A 15297-nucleotide genomic window follows, 5' to 3' on the forward strand; every position below is an offset into this window, starting at 1 on the left:
TATATCCGATAAGGGATTCATATCCAGAATATATAGAGAACTCCTAAAATTCAACAATAAAACAACCTGATTCAAAAATGGGCAACAGGCTTGAATAGACACTTCTCCAAAGAATATATATAAATGTCCCATAAGCACATGAAAAAATGATCAGTACTGCTAGTTACTGAGAAATGCAAATCAAAACTATAGCTTATTCCCATTAGAATGGCTACTATCAAAAAGAAAATAGGGGCACCTAGCTGACTCAGTTGGTTGAGTATGTGACACTTGATCTCAGGTTTATGAGTTTGAATTTACTTTTAAAAAATCATCATCATAATAATAAATAACAAAATAGCAAGTATTGGTGAGGATGTATAGGAATTGGAGCCCTTATGCACTATTGGTGGGAATGTAAAATGGTATCGTTGCTGTGGAAAACAGTACAGTGTTTTCTCAAAAAGTTAAAAATAGAATTATCATCCTTCAATTCTGCTTCTGAGTATATACCCCAAAGAATTGAAAACAGGGTTTTGAAAAGATATTTGTACCCCATGTTCATAGTACTATTATTCACAATAGCCTAAACATGGAAACAACCCCAATGTCCATTGACAGATGAATTGATAAGCAAAATGATACTCACCTATAGTGGAATAAGATTTAGCTTCAAAAAGAAAAGAAAAGAAAAGAAAATTTTAACATATGCTACAACATAGATGAAACTTGAGGACATTATGTTAAGTGAAATAAGCCAGTCACAAAAAACAAATATGTGCTATCTAAAACAGTAAAAATCACAGAGTCAGAAAGTAGATGGTGGGTGCTGGGGACTGAGAGGAAGGGATAGTTATTGTTTAATGGCTACAGAGTTTCAGTTTTGCAAGATGAAAAGAATTCTAGAAATTGATGGTAGTCATAGTTCTACAATATGAATGTACTTAACATCAATCCTCTGAACGTGTAAAATGAACAAGATGGTAAATTGTATATGTATTTTGCCACATTTTTTAAAATTAGGGGGGAAATGCCCTATTACTAACATCACACTTACAAAGTTGAAAGCCTGAATGTTGTTCTCATATGATGTAGAACAAAGAAAGAATATCCGATTTCACTACTTCAGCATATACTATAGTTATTAACTAGGTGAAATAAGGAAAGAAAAATAAAAGCTATAACCTAGATTAGAAATTTAAAAAGCAAGGGATGCCTGGATGGCTCAGCAGTTGAGCATCTGCCTTTGGCTCAGGGCATGATTCCAGGTCCCGGGATTGAGTCCTGCTTTGCACTTCCTGCAGGGAGCCTGCTTCTCTCTCTGTGTCTCTGCTTCTCTCTCTCTCTGTCTTTCATGAATAAATCAGTACAATCTTTAAAAAAAAAAAGAAATTTAAAAAGCAAAATTATATTTTTTAAAGACTTTTTTATTCAGGAGCACCTGGGTGGCTCAGTTGGTTTAAGCATCTGCTTGCGGCTTCAGGCTCTCCTTCTGCCCCTTGCCATCCCCTGCCCATGCTCTCACTGCTCTCTTTCTCTCAAAAAAATAAATAAAATCTTTTAAAAACACAAAGATACATTTAATCATGAATCTATAGACTTTGGTTTTATTTTAGGGTTCCTATGGTTTAAATATTTTACCTACAATAATTGTCCTTACTTAGAGATCAGGGACACTTACTGGGTTTCAAACATTCCCAATATTTATGTTCTTATTAATCATCTTAAATGTTCAATGCAGGTAAGTTATAAAATATGACAAGAAATCTTTCACATGTATAAATGAAGAAGTTAGAATTTTGAAAGTCAAAAGTATACCATGCCTCTCAAGAAAAAAATCTAATGCTTTCAATGGTACATCATTACTACAAAAATTGGAGGTGGCAATGTAATTGGTTAACACTTTTGGAAAGTAACAAGAGCTTTAAAAAATTTTTTGTAATAATGAAAACAAGAAAATCTCTATGACCTGCTGTTTCTATTTCTGCCAATTTCACTCTTAACAATGATTTAAAATATGGAAAAAGCTTTGAGATAGCTTTGAAAAAGCATGAAATAGGAAATGGAAACAAGCTGAATGTACCACAATATACTTAAATAAACCATTAGCATTCTCTTAAAAGTATTATGCAATCATTGGTGGCACAGTCAGTCAAGCAGCCAGCTTTTGGTTTCAGCCTCATGTTGGGGCTCTGCACTCAGCAGGGAGTCTGCTGGAGATTTTCTCTATCTCTCTCTCTCTCAAGCAATAAATAAATTTTTAAAAATACTATGCAATCATTAAAATTCTTTACAAAGGTTGTGCAACAGCATAGGAAGACATAAGGTATAATATATTCATATATGTATGATTACAATGATGGGGGGGAACCTATGCATAAACACTGGAATTCACAAAAATGTTATCTGCTTTTTCTGTTAGAGAAATAAGAGTAAATTTTTTCTTATTTTCCTGTATTTTCTAAATTCTATTTAATAGTATATACAAACTTAAAAATTAAACACCTGGGCATCCTGGGTGGCTCAGTGGTTTAAGGCCGCCTTCGGCCCGGGGCGTGATCCTAGAGACACAGGATCGAGTCTCATGTCAGATTCCCTGCATGGAGCCTGCTTCTCCCTCTGCCTGTGTTTCTGCCTTTCTCTCTCTGTGTCTGTCATAAATAAATAAATAAAATCTTAAAAAAAAAATTAAACACCTACTAAAAACGTGCTAGGATAATGAAATAGAAAAATATGTGGTATAAAAAGCACAGCAAGTGTATTTACATTACAATATGACTGTCAAGTGTGTGTGTGGATGGGGAGAGGTAGAGAGGAGAGAAGTGAAAAGGAGGGAGAGAGAGAGAGATGGAGAGAGAGAGAGAAAAGCCAAATACTAGGAAGGGTCATATAATGTGAAATGATAGTTATTTTTTTCTCTTTATTCTCTAAACGTCCTGTATTTATTTGTTACTATTATAATAAATGCCTTTTTGAGAAGTATACCTTGCTAATCACCCCAAGGCCCTCTACTTTGCCCTAGGCCTCATCTTATCTCAGCTTGCTACTGGGACGTGCCTTGTGTCAAAACAATGAGAGGTCTATAGGGCTTTAAAACTCTATTGTGTCAAAAAATTAAAAATAACACTAATAAAATAAAATTCTATTGTGTCTTATTAGGATTTATCAAGCCCACAGCTAGAATGGAGGCAAAGCTGCTGCAGTGACTTTTCATCATATAGTTGAAAGAATATTGAATGGAAACAAAAAACAACACTGGTTGTATTCTCTGCATTTTTGTCCAAGGAAATCATTTAACTCTATTTCCTAATTCCCAAAGTAAAAGGGTCAGATTACTTGTAATAAGCTCTAATTATAGGTCATGTACATAAAGGTGATATCAGAAAAGTCAGACCTGAGTAGAAGAAATGCATGAAATTAGTGTAGGCTGAAACAAAACCCCAAGAGTTTGGGAAACCACGTAATGTGGCTTATCAACACTCAAGAAAAATACAAAGAACTCGGTGGTGGGTTGGGACAAGAACCTCGCATTTCCCAAAATTCTGGGCAAAATTTATTATTTATTTATTTATTTATTTATTTATTTATTTATTTATTTATTTATTTATTTTTATTGTATTTGCTTATTCATGAGAGACACAGAGAGAGGCAGAGACACAGGCAGAGGGAGAAGCAGGCTCCATGCAGGGAGCCCAATGTGGGACTCCATCCTGGGACTCCAGGATCATGCCCTGGGCCAAAGGCAGGCCCTGAACTGCTGAGCCACCCAGGATCCCCTGGGCAAAATTTAAACAAGAAGTCTGAGTAATGGCACATAGCATTAGCAGCAAGGCTTGACCAATTTTTTTACTCTACTTAAAACAGAACTTCATGGTAGGAGCTAGGTGTACACATGAAGTTTAAGTTGGCTCTCCAGGCTAGAATGAAAATATGGAGAACAGTGCTGCCCCAGGTACATGAATGTTTCACTGAGAAAATACTGTGATGAAACCCAAAAGGTTCATTTAGTTCTGGGAGTCAAAGTACCTCTCAACTAACACTGTCCAATAGAACTTTCTCAAACGATGGAATTGTTCTTGAACTCACAACTGCAAGATCAAGACCTGAGCTGAGATCAGGAGTTAGTCGTTTAAGCAATTGAGCCACCCAGGCACCCCGGTTCTTCTTAAATTTAGCCAAACATACCTAATGAAGCAAGAATTCTTCTTTTGAATATGAAGTATATTTTTTCTTTATAGCCTTTATGGATATATGTTGTGTGTGGTAATTTAATGATTCCATAAGAAGTTAAATCAACTCTAGGAATTTTACAAGAATTCATGCCCTTTCCAGAGTAAACCTGGATTAACCACATTCTGGGCTCAACCTGAAGATGTATTCACCCAAGATGAACCAGAAACAACCTTGGCCTCAAGCAACCTTCTAGACTAAGGACAAAGTGAAACACTGCAAGTGCAGGGATGAGCTGACGGCTCTTAGACCTGCCTATATCTTTCGTTCAGTGGCACTCCGATTCGGCACATGCAGACAAGGATGTTCCTAATTGTAGATTGTCCCAAAGTTTCCTATAAGCACAATAGAGTTCTATATAAGAGTCAACTTACAGATTTTTAAAACCAAACTCTAGACCTAGAAATCCAGACATATGCCAATTTATTCCTACTGTGACCCAATGAAAAAAAGAGATAACCCAATGACACAACAGGTTTATTGGTTATTGTACACAAATGAATGTAAGCAACTTGCAAGTATTCACTATAAAAAGGGCTCAGTGCCTTCTTTCACTTAAGAAAGTATACCAAACTGGGGCACCTGGCTGGCTTAGTCAGTAGAGAATGCAACTCTTGAGGGTTTTAAGTTCCATCCCCACACTGGGTGTGGAACCTAGATAAAATTAAAAAAAAAAAAAAAAAGTATACCAACTCCAGGAAAATAAAGGGGAATCAAACTTCAAGTTTACATAACAGACATACTCAAAAAAAGCCCCTGCTTTGTTACAAAAATGGACAAAATCTTCTAGAAGTAAATGGAATCAAAAGAAATTAAAACTGGGATATTGATTCCTATAATAACATTGACTAGTGTTTGTCTATGACATAAGACAGACATTAAAAATTCAAAAAAAGGATTTTTCTCAGCTTTTTTCAGGCATAATTGATAAAGTTAGTATTTTAAGAAAGAAAAAAGTACTGGTAAAGTTATCAGGTACCAGTTTTTTTAAACTTATTGATACAAGTTTTACCAACCCCCTTCAAATAAAAAAATACAACAGAAGTTTAAAAGTCAGGGTCTCCTGGCTGTCTCAGTCAGTAGAGCATGTAACTCTTGAACTTGGGGTTGTGAATTCGAGCCCCACTTTGGGCATAGAGCTTACATTTAAAAAAAAAAAAAGTTTAAAAGTATAGATTCTTCCAGAGACTAAACCCAAGATTTTTCCCCTTCTCAAATCCTCTAAACCGAAATTATGATAAATTATTCGCTGTGACCACTGAGAACATTTCTGCACAGTGACATAATCAAAAATTTTTCTTCTCCCATTATTTAACTTATTCATTCCCTCCTAATCAAATTCTAGGCATATAAGCAAGAAGATATAATTTTCCCTGAAGCCTTCATTCCTTTGAGACTGAGGCAAAAATAAATTTACAACATGAAAAACTGAAGCACTGAGGAAGGCCCTATTGGCAGAGGAAATGAGCCATGTTCACGGTCTCAAGAATAAATTGCACATCTCTAAGATAAATGTGGAGACAGATTTATCCAAGAATCGGTTTTCTCCAAGGCTGGACAGGGAGGAAGTGTGGGAAGCACAGCTTTTCTAAAAGGATGAAAGGTGTCACTTGGAGATACTTCGGTTTCCTGAGGAAGGGAAGGAGACACTGAAACATCTTGTTTTGTGCAATTTAGATTTTCCTGGTTTTCCACCATCAGTAACTGTGCTATCTCCTCTTTCAAAGATAAACTTGTCCGAAACTCCTGTTTGAGGATCTTACTGTGTTCTTTTTGCGTTATTATTCCCTCTTCCTCTGGCACCTCTGACTCAGGGCAAATGAGTTTGTTGATACAATCCTCACTGGCTTCTTCCTTCATGGGAGGTAGATGCTGAGGTTCTGTCAAAGCTTGTTTATTTTTAGATTCTTCTTTCAGCAAATTTACATCCTGATGAGATGTAAAACCTGGCGTTTCATCTAGCGTAGAGTTTTTACAAAGTAAGGAAATCCTTTCATTCCCCCCTTTCCCTCCTGTCTCTGTCACCAATTTCTTTGGATGTAGCACTGTCCTTATTAGGAGTCCCTGTGCATTCATACTGTATTCTTTTGCAGCTCTCTCTCTGCGCTGCTTCTGGAAGTCCTTGAGTTGAAGCAGTTCTTCAGGAAGCTCCATACATGTAGGCTAAGAAAAAAAAAAAAAGAAAGAAAATAAGTGTATTATAAGTAAACTTCTGAATATGGTCCTTAAAATCACTTCTACTATACTTAACCAGAATTTGGTGAGGATCAATTCAAATGTGCTCTTATGGCTCCCTCTAGCGTATTCAATTATAGTAGTACTATTTTTTGATCAAGTTAAATATTTTGAATCTACAGTTTTTGTGTGTGTTGTGCATTATGTGTTATGCAAGTGTGTGTGTATGTATAAAGATTATACAATGAAAAGTGTCCCTTCCAACCTGTTCCCAGTTGCCTTAGTGAGTACATCTTCTAAAAAGCAGTTTCTTACATAGCCTCCCAAAGATAGTCTGTGCATCTGTGATCATGTTTGTGTACATCTGTTACTAAATGTTTATATTTTCATTGCATTGCATTTTTCAATTTTAGTTTTCTTCCAACCTTTTATTTTATGACTCTTTCTAAAAATTATTTTACACAAATGGTAACACAGTCTTATATATTCTTCTGCATCTTGATTTTTTAAACTAAAAATTAGTCTTGGAGATTTTTCCACATTAGTATTTTTAAGAGCTATATGGATATGCCATAATTTATTTAACCAAATCCATCTGGATATTTTGTTATTTCCAGTAGCCTGTCATTACATAATATTATAGTAAAGAATATGTTAAGAAAATGTCCTGTTACATGAGGCAAATAATTTTTCCCAGGTTGCTTTGACTTTCATCATAGTATTTTCACCAAAGGAAAACTTCAAAGTCAAATTTGTTAATCTTTTATGAGTTAGAGTATTCCTGCATTGCAAAGGCATTCCCTCATAAAATTCAATAGCAAAAAAAGCAAATAGTAATCCAATTTAAAAATGAACATAGGATTTGAATAGACATTTTTCTAAAGAAGACATTCAAATGGCTAATAGGTATATTTTTTTTAATTTTTATTTATTTATGATAGTCACAGAGAGAGAGAGAGGCAGAGACACAGGCAGAGGGAGAAGCAGGCTCCATGCACTGGGAGCCTGACGTGGGATTCAATCCCGGGTCTCCAGGATCGCGCCCTGGGCCAAAGGCAGCCGCTAAACCGCTGCGCCACCCAGGGATCCCTAATAGGTATATTAAAAAGTGCTTGACATCACTAATCATCAGGGAAATGCAAATCTAAAACACAATGAGGAGATGGTATCATATACCTATATGTGAAATTATTTTTTTAAAAAAAGCTTATTTCATAGAAGAAGAATAGAGGTTGCCAGCAGCTGGAAGGAGGGGAGAAAGGGGGAGATGTAGGTAGAAGAGTACAAGCTTTCAATTACAAGAAAAATAAATTATTAAAAAAAAATAAATTCTAAGTACTGCATGTTTACCACAATAATTCAGTATTATATACTTGAAAATTGCTAAGAGAAGATCTTCAGCATTTTCAGCACACACACCAAGTTAATTATGTGAAGTGATGGATATGTTAATTAGCTTAGTCTTGATAATCATTCCACGATGTATATATATATCAAATTATCACAATGTATACTTTATATAAAATTAATTTTATCAATTATTCTTCAGTGAATTGGAAGGGGGAGAAAAGCATTTTTTTTTAGAAAAGCATTTCTTTTCTTTAAATATTTTTTAAAATTATTTATTTATTTATTTATGATAGTCACAGAGATAGAGGCAGAGACAGAGGCAGAGGGAGAAGCAGGCTCCATGCACCGGGAGCCCGATGTGGGATTCGATCCCGGGCCTCCAGGATTGCGCCCTGGGCCAAAGGCAGACGCCAAACCGCTGCGCCACCCAGGGATCCCTAGAAAAGCATTTCTACTGTGAAATAATTTTCTCTTTTTTTTAAAGATTTTATTTATGTATTCATGAGAGACACAGAGAGAGAGAGAAAGGCAGAGACACAGGCAGAGGGAGAAGCAGGCTCCATGCAGGGAGCCCGACGTGGGTCTCAATCCTGGGACTCCAGGATCACACCCCTGGCCGAAGGCGGCGCTAAACTGCTGAGCCATCCGGGCTGCCCGAAATAATTTTCTTTTGTTTTTTTTTTTTTTTTTTAAATAATTTTATAATCCTATTGTTTACATAAATACTTGATCCGAGGGGTATTTTTTGGTAATCCAACTCTGACTCTCCTCCCCTACAATGGTTAGTCAATTACTTTTTTTTTTTTTTTTTTTTATGAGAGTCACACAGAGAGAGAGAGGGAGGCAGAGACATAGGCAGAGGGAGAAGCAGGCTCCATGCACCAGGAGCCCGACGTGGGATTCGATCCCCGGTCTCCAGAATCGAGCCCGGGCCAAAAGCAGGCGCTAAACCACTGCGCCACCCAGGGATCCCATTAGTCAATTACTTAAAGCCATTTATTGATTATCTTTTTCTCATTAGTTGGAAATTCCACTTTTATCCCAACCATACTGGTAGATATCTTTTTTTTAAAGATTTTTATTCAGTGCTCGCTTCGGCAGCACATATACTAAAGATTTTTATTCATTTATTTGAGAGAAGGCACATGTGAGAAAGAGCATGAGCAGGGGAGAGGGGCAGAGAGACAGAGAGAGAGGAAAAAGCAGGCTCCCTTGCTCAGCAGGAAACCCAATGAAGGCTAGATCCCAGGACCCTGGAATCATGACCTGAGCCTAAGTCAGACGCTTAACTGACTGAACCACCCAGGCGCCGCCCCTATATTGGCAGATATATATTCTATCTATTGCTGGGTTCTCTACTATGATCAATTGATCTGCCTATACATGTACCAGTCACACCCACTGTTTTGTTTTTAACTAATCTCTGCACCCAACATGGGCTTCAAACTTACAACCCTGAGATCAAAAGTTGCAGGCTCTACCATGCTCTATCTGAGCCATGCAGGTGCCCCCACAAATGATTTTTATTTAATGTAGAGTTATAGGACTTAATATCTAACAGGACTATTCTTATTTATATGTATTTACCTTTATAAACACTATAATCACAATTTGCCAAAATAATGCTGGTGTTAATATTTTTTTGGAATAGGGGTAAATTCAGGAGTCAGTTTGGGAGTAATGGATAGCTAAAAATGCTTAGTGTTCTCATTCATTTAAGTCTGCTTTTGTTCCATTCAGTAATATTTTATTTATTTTATTATTTTTTAAAGATTTTATTTATTTATGAGAGACATTGAGAGAGGCAGAGACACAGGCAGGCAGAGGGAGAAGCAGGCTCCATGCAGGGAGCCTGATGTGGGACTCGATCCCGGGTCTCCAGGATCACACCCTGGGCTGAAGGCAGGCTCTAAACCATTGAGCCACCCAGGGATCCCCATTCAGTAATATTTTAATGTTTTCTTTATATTTCACATTTCTTGTAAAATTTATTTCTAGGTAATCTATCTTTTTGTTACAATTATAAATAGATGTTTTCTCCCATTATATTATCTTGCTGTGTATATGGATGCAGGAAAACTATCAATTTTGATGTTATATTTGTACTCATTTTACTAAATTGTTATTTTGTAGTAATCTTTTTTCCTTTGCTTTTCTACAGTTTTCAGCTGTATCATAGGCAAGTCATAATTCTGATTCCTCCTATTCATTTTTTTATAGTTTGTCTTTTCTTTCTCTTCAAATTTCATTGGCTAATTGCTTCAAAAAATGTTTATGTGGTAGTAGTCACAATTTTTATATTTTCTTGACACTAATGGGAATGCTTTTAGTGTTCCCAAACATTATGTAGACTTCTTATTTGAGATATGTTTTACATGTATTCCAACTTTAATCAGTAATGTATATAAAATATTATCTAATTTTTTCAGCATTAAACAGTAAAAGCAAAATATAAAAAGTTACAAAATTCCTTAGTTTTACAACAATAAATGAAAGACATTTAAATTCTCCAGTCGAAAAAAAAAAAAATTCTCCAGTCGAACAAGATATGCAAGGATTTTTATATTGCTCTTTTCTTGTTAAAACAGTGAGAGCAAAATACAGAAAGGTTACATTTTTCTTTCAGCATATATGAGATTATCATAAGACTTTCTTTGTTCTAGGAAAATGGAGAATTTCCTAACACTTTATCATAATTGCAAGTAGAAACCAATAACACATTAGAAGTATAATATACTTAAGTAGGGATCACATAAAAACTGCTATTATTTTATTTAGGATTTTGCTTCAGTATTCCTAAGTAAGAATGGCTAGTAACAGCAGACTACAAACTTTTTTGTTTGTTTTTAAAAGATTTTATCTTTAAGCAATCTCTATGCCCAACTCAGGGCTCAAACTCAAAACCCTAAGACCAAGATTCACACGCTCCACCGACTGGGTCAGCCAGGTGTCCCCAGATTGCAACCCTTTTATGTAAGGGGCCAAATAGTAAATATTTATAGCCAAATGGTCTCTGTTGCATACACTGTTTTTTTTTTTTTTAAGATTTTATTTATTTATTCATGACAGAGAGAGAGAGAGGCAGAGGGAAAAGTAGGCTCCATGCAGGGAGCCGGACATGGAACTTGTCTCAGGTCTCCAGGATCACACCCTGGGCTGAAGGCGGCGCTAAACTGCTGGGCCACAGGGGCTGCCCCACTTTCGTTTTTTTTAAACAATCCTTTAAAACCATGAAGACCATTCTTGCCTTATAAGCTGTACAAAAGCAGACTATGGGCCAGATGTGGCCTTAGGGCAATAGTTTGCCAACTCCAGGTCTATAGTTCTGCTACTTTGTGCTGGCTTCTTAGAAATTAGTAATGAAATCGTCAATTTACCTATTCTTTGACAGAATGTAACTTAATATTGTGAAAAAGTACTCAAGGAGATTAAGTAAGCCCAAGCTATAGTCCTTTCAAATATTTATTACCAAGTCTGCCTCATGATTTGCTGTAGCTACAAAGAGGGAGTATCCACTGTGCCACCATGAGGAATGGGACGGGAATAGAAGTTCTAAAAACATAGTCACAGAGAGCCACACTTACCTCTGTGCTTCCCAGGAGATCTGCAGACCCTTCTCGGTAGGTGTTTAGGTACCCGTCCACAAGGGCGGTTAGATCAGACATCATATCATCCAGGAGTACCAAACGAAGGGGTAGTAGGTAGGTAGCTTCTAGAGCCAAAATTTTCAGCAAAGAGGGTGAAAGAGGTCGTGTGAACCACACTTCTGGATTTTCCTAGAGACACCAAAACAATTTTATTTGAATAATAAGCAAACTTTAAATAACTGTTAAAGGGTTAACTTAAAACATTACTGTCATTTTTTTCAATGACAGTATATTTTTGAAAATACACACACACACACTCCTAATGTATGTATACAGTGAATATGTATGTGTGAGAGGGAAAAGATGGGGTGGCAGGGGAGGGATGGAGAGAGAGATCAATCCATCGATCGATCAATCAAGGCTTCTCATTCAAAAATGAAGACAGAAGACTTGATTATAGGACCAAAACTGTAGTCAATATGGTCATGATCTAAGTGTGCAGGTGAGGCTATTAGAGCTAAGGAAAATTTATCTTACTTTGGGAGAAATAATTGGGATGAAAAGGTGTTTTTTTTTTTTTAAGATTTTGTTTATTTATTCATTAGACACACAGAGAGGGGGCAGAGACACAGGCCGAGGGAGAAGCAGGCTCCCTGCAAGAAGCCTGATGTGGGACTCAATCCTGGATCCTGGGATCACCCTCTGGGTCAGAGGCAGACATTCAAGCATTGAGCCACCCGGGCATCCCAGGATGAAAACTTTTTGTTCCATCACCTTAATCCACATTTCCAACAAAATCCTCCCCTGAAGGATTGCAAATTTATTTCAGAGTATTTTCTCATAACCAACAAATCTGAATCCTTGCTTTTATTCACTTGAGATCACAAACTTCCCATTTGAAATAGCTAAGATTTTGGCAATGCCCATAAGCTTACATAGCAGCTGTCATTTGTCTATATAATACACTGATGATCCTGCTCACAAAACACTTAGAAAAATCAGTGTCATGTGGGACACATTTTAATACTCACCTGAATCAATTTCTGTCTCTCTTCCAGAAAGGAGAGATATTTAGGGGCCATCTTAAGGTGTCTGATTAAACTCTCCTTTAAAGAACTGATGCAGTTTGGAAGAAAGCCACCTGTTTCCATGGAAAATTGAAGGACATCTGCTACCTGTGACATAAAAAACAAAACAAAATCCTGTCTCTAGAATATATAGAAAGCTACGTCATGGCAGAAATATTTAGATTTATATATATTTAGAAAATGTCTTTAGACATTCCTAAATATTTAGAAATTTAGATACTTTAAATTTTTTAATTTTATTTATTTTTAATATTTTATTGATTTATTCATGAGGAACACAGAGAGAGAGATAGAGACACAGACAGAGGGAGAAGGCGGCTCCCTGTAGGGAGCCTGATGCAGGACTCCATCCCAGGACCCTGGGATCACAACCTGAGCAAAAGGCAGAGATGCTCAACCACTGAACTGCCCAGGTGTGCCTAGATATATTTTTAGAAAAATGTCTTAAATACCATTTTCCCCAAAGCCCCGTATGATAGAAAATGCCGTCAAAAATTGTTCAGTCAACTTATTCTGAAAAATAAGGGAAGAAGTAAAAAAGAAAAGGCTCACTCAATTTTAATGTATCCTAGTCTCTTTTCTTTTTCACTTCTTTTGTTTGCCTGCCTTATGGTTATCTATTACTCTTTGGTGCCTTTAGGCAATGGGGAAAGGAAGATAAATTTCAAGAATTATTTGTATTACTTATCAGCAACTTTGGCAAAATGTTGCTAAGGAAAGCTAATAAAATTAAGAATTGGAGGGGCATCAGGCTGGCTTAGTTGGTAGAACATGTAACTCTTGATCTCACGGTTATGAGTCTGAGCCCCATGTTAGGTGAAGAGATGACTTAAAAATAGTAAAATCTTGGGGCGTTTGGGTGGCTCAGCTGGTTAAGCATCTGCCTTCAGCTCAGGTCATGACCCCAGGACCCTGGAATGGAGCCCCACATCTGGCTACCTACTCAGTGAGGAGTCTGCCTCTCCCTCTCCGTCTGCCCCTCCCCCCTGCTTATCAGTGTACACTGTCTCTCAAACAAATCTTTTTTAAAAAATCTTTTAGGGATCCCTGGGTGGCTCAGTAGTTTAGCGCCTGCCTTCAGCCCGGGGTGTGATCCTGGAGTCCCGGGATCGAGTCCCACATCAGGCTCTCTGCATGGTGCCTGCTTCTCTGCCTGTGTCTCTGTCTCTCTCTCTGTGTGTATGTGTCTCTCATGAATAAATAAATAAAAAATCTTTTAAAAAATTAAGAATTGAACTAATTATTTATCTATGTGTTGTAGGCTAAATAATGGCCCCCAGAGACATCCACATCCTAATCCCTGGAACTTGTCAATGTTATTTTATATGGTAAAACAGACTTTGCAGGAGTGATTTTTTTTTTAAGATTTTATTTATTCATGAGAGACAGAGAGAGAGAGAGGCAGAGACACAAGCAGGCTCCATGCAGGGAGCCTGACATGGGACTCGATCCCAGATCTCCAGGATCACACCCCGGGCTGAAGGCACACTAAACCACTGAGCCACCCGGGCTGCCCATGCAGGAGTGATTAAGCTAAGACTCCTGAGATAGGAAGATTATCTTGAATTATCTAGGTGGGTCCTAAATGTATAAGAGGGAGGCACAGGGAGATTTGACTACAGTCACTGGAGGTGATGAGGTGATAGAAGCACAGACTGCAGTGGTGTATTTTGAAGATGGCAGAAACCACAAGCCAAAGAACACAGGTGTCAGCTGAAAAGGCAGAGAAACAGACTCCTCTTAGAGCCTTCAAAAGTTATCATCCCTAATGATAACCTGACGTTAGCTTAGTGAAAATGATTTCAGACTACTGACCTCCAGAACTGTTAAGAGTATATTTCTGTTATTTTAAGCTACTAAATTTGTGGTAATTTGTACAATATCAACAGGAAGCTAATGCACTGTGTAAAAGGGAAAAAAACTGGAAAAATTCTGAATTACTGCTTCTTGTACTATGGAAATCTGAAAAGTAAGTATGGAAAGATTTGCCAATATCTTCATATGGGGTCTCATCAAGAAGCCTAATGGCCTCAGGGGAACAATAAGCAATTCTCTTACATTTTGGTATAAGCTAGAAATAATCTCTATATAGTGAAAGATCCTGAAAGAAGGCCCAAGGAAAATGTAAAGAAGAGAAGTGGCGTAAAGTTCATTGTGGGCAGATACATAAAGAGCAAACTGGATGGGGCAGCCTGGGTGGCTCAATGGTTTAGCACCGCCTTCAGCCCAGGGCCTGATCCTGGAAACCTGGGATCCAGTCCCATGTCGGGCTCCCTGCATGGAGCCTGCTTCTCCCTCTGCCTGTGTCTCTGCCCCCCACCCCCTGTCTCTCATGAATAAATAAATAAAATCTTAAAAAAAAAAAAAAAAAAGAGCAAACTGGAACCATATTTAACAACATAAAATTGAGCCTTTAGGAATTTCCAGGGAATACCAGCTCAGTGGTTGAGCGTCTGCCTTTGGCTCAGGGCCTGATCCCAGGGTCCGAGGATCGAGTCCCACATCAGGCTCCCTCAGAGGGAGCCTGCTTCTCCCTCTTCCTGTGTCTCTGCCTCTCTCTCTGTGACTCTCATGAATAAATAAAATATACAAAAAAAATTTTTTTTAAAGGAATTTCTGCTAAAAAATAATTGGCTATAGATGTAGAGATTACTTAAAAAAATAAATAACTGGCTAACTCATTATTTTAACCCCTCTCCAAGGGATCTAGACTTAGATATTCAACATGTCCCTTTGACAAGCATTAAACCTAGAAGACTAGAAGAACATAACAGATATAATGAGATATAAAGATACAATGAGAACTAGTGGTTTTACTATTCTCACAGCCAAACTAGAAACTCACATCAAGTCTAAGAGCTAGCTAGTATTGAATAAGGATTTCTCAT

The 15297-nt window shown here is 37.3% G+C and overlaps 1 protein-coding gene across 15 annotated transcripts in view; it reads right to left on the reverse strand.

The window, feature by feature from the left end:
- Positions 1–4665: 4665 nt before the first annotated feature.
- EXD1 (exonuclease 3'-5' domain containing 1) overlaps positions 4666–15297 on the reverse strand; it is a 36085-nt gene continuing 25453 nt past the window's right edge. For all 15 annotated transcript variants that reach the window (XM_038580104.1, XM_038580098.1, XM_038580095.1 and 12 more), the window contains 3 exons: positions 12353–12496; positions 11319–11510; positions 4666–6372 (listed from right to left, as the gene is read on the reverse strand). In XM_038580104.1, coding sequence (XP_038436032.1) covers positions 5713–6372; positions 11319–11510; positions 12353–12496 — 996 coding nt within the window. In that variant the 3' untranslated portion in view covers positions 4666–5712. The remainder of the gene's footprint in view (positions 6373–11318; positions 11511–12352; positions 12497–15297) is intronic.

Source organism: Canis lupus, chromosome 30 (assembly GCF_011100685.1).
Source record: "Canis lupus familiaris isolate Mischka breed German Shepherd chromosome 30, alternate assembly UU_Cfam_GSD_1.0, whole genome shotgun sequence".
Classification (NCBI taxonomy): domain Eukaryota; kingdom Metazoa; phylum Chordata; class Mammalia; order Carnivora; family Canidae; genus Canis; species Canis lupus.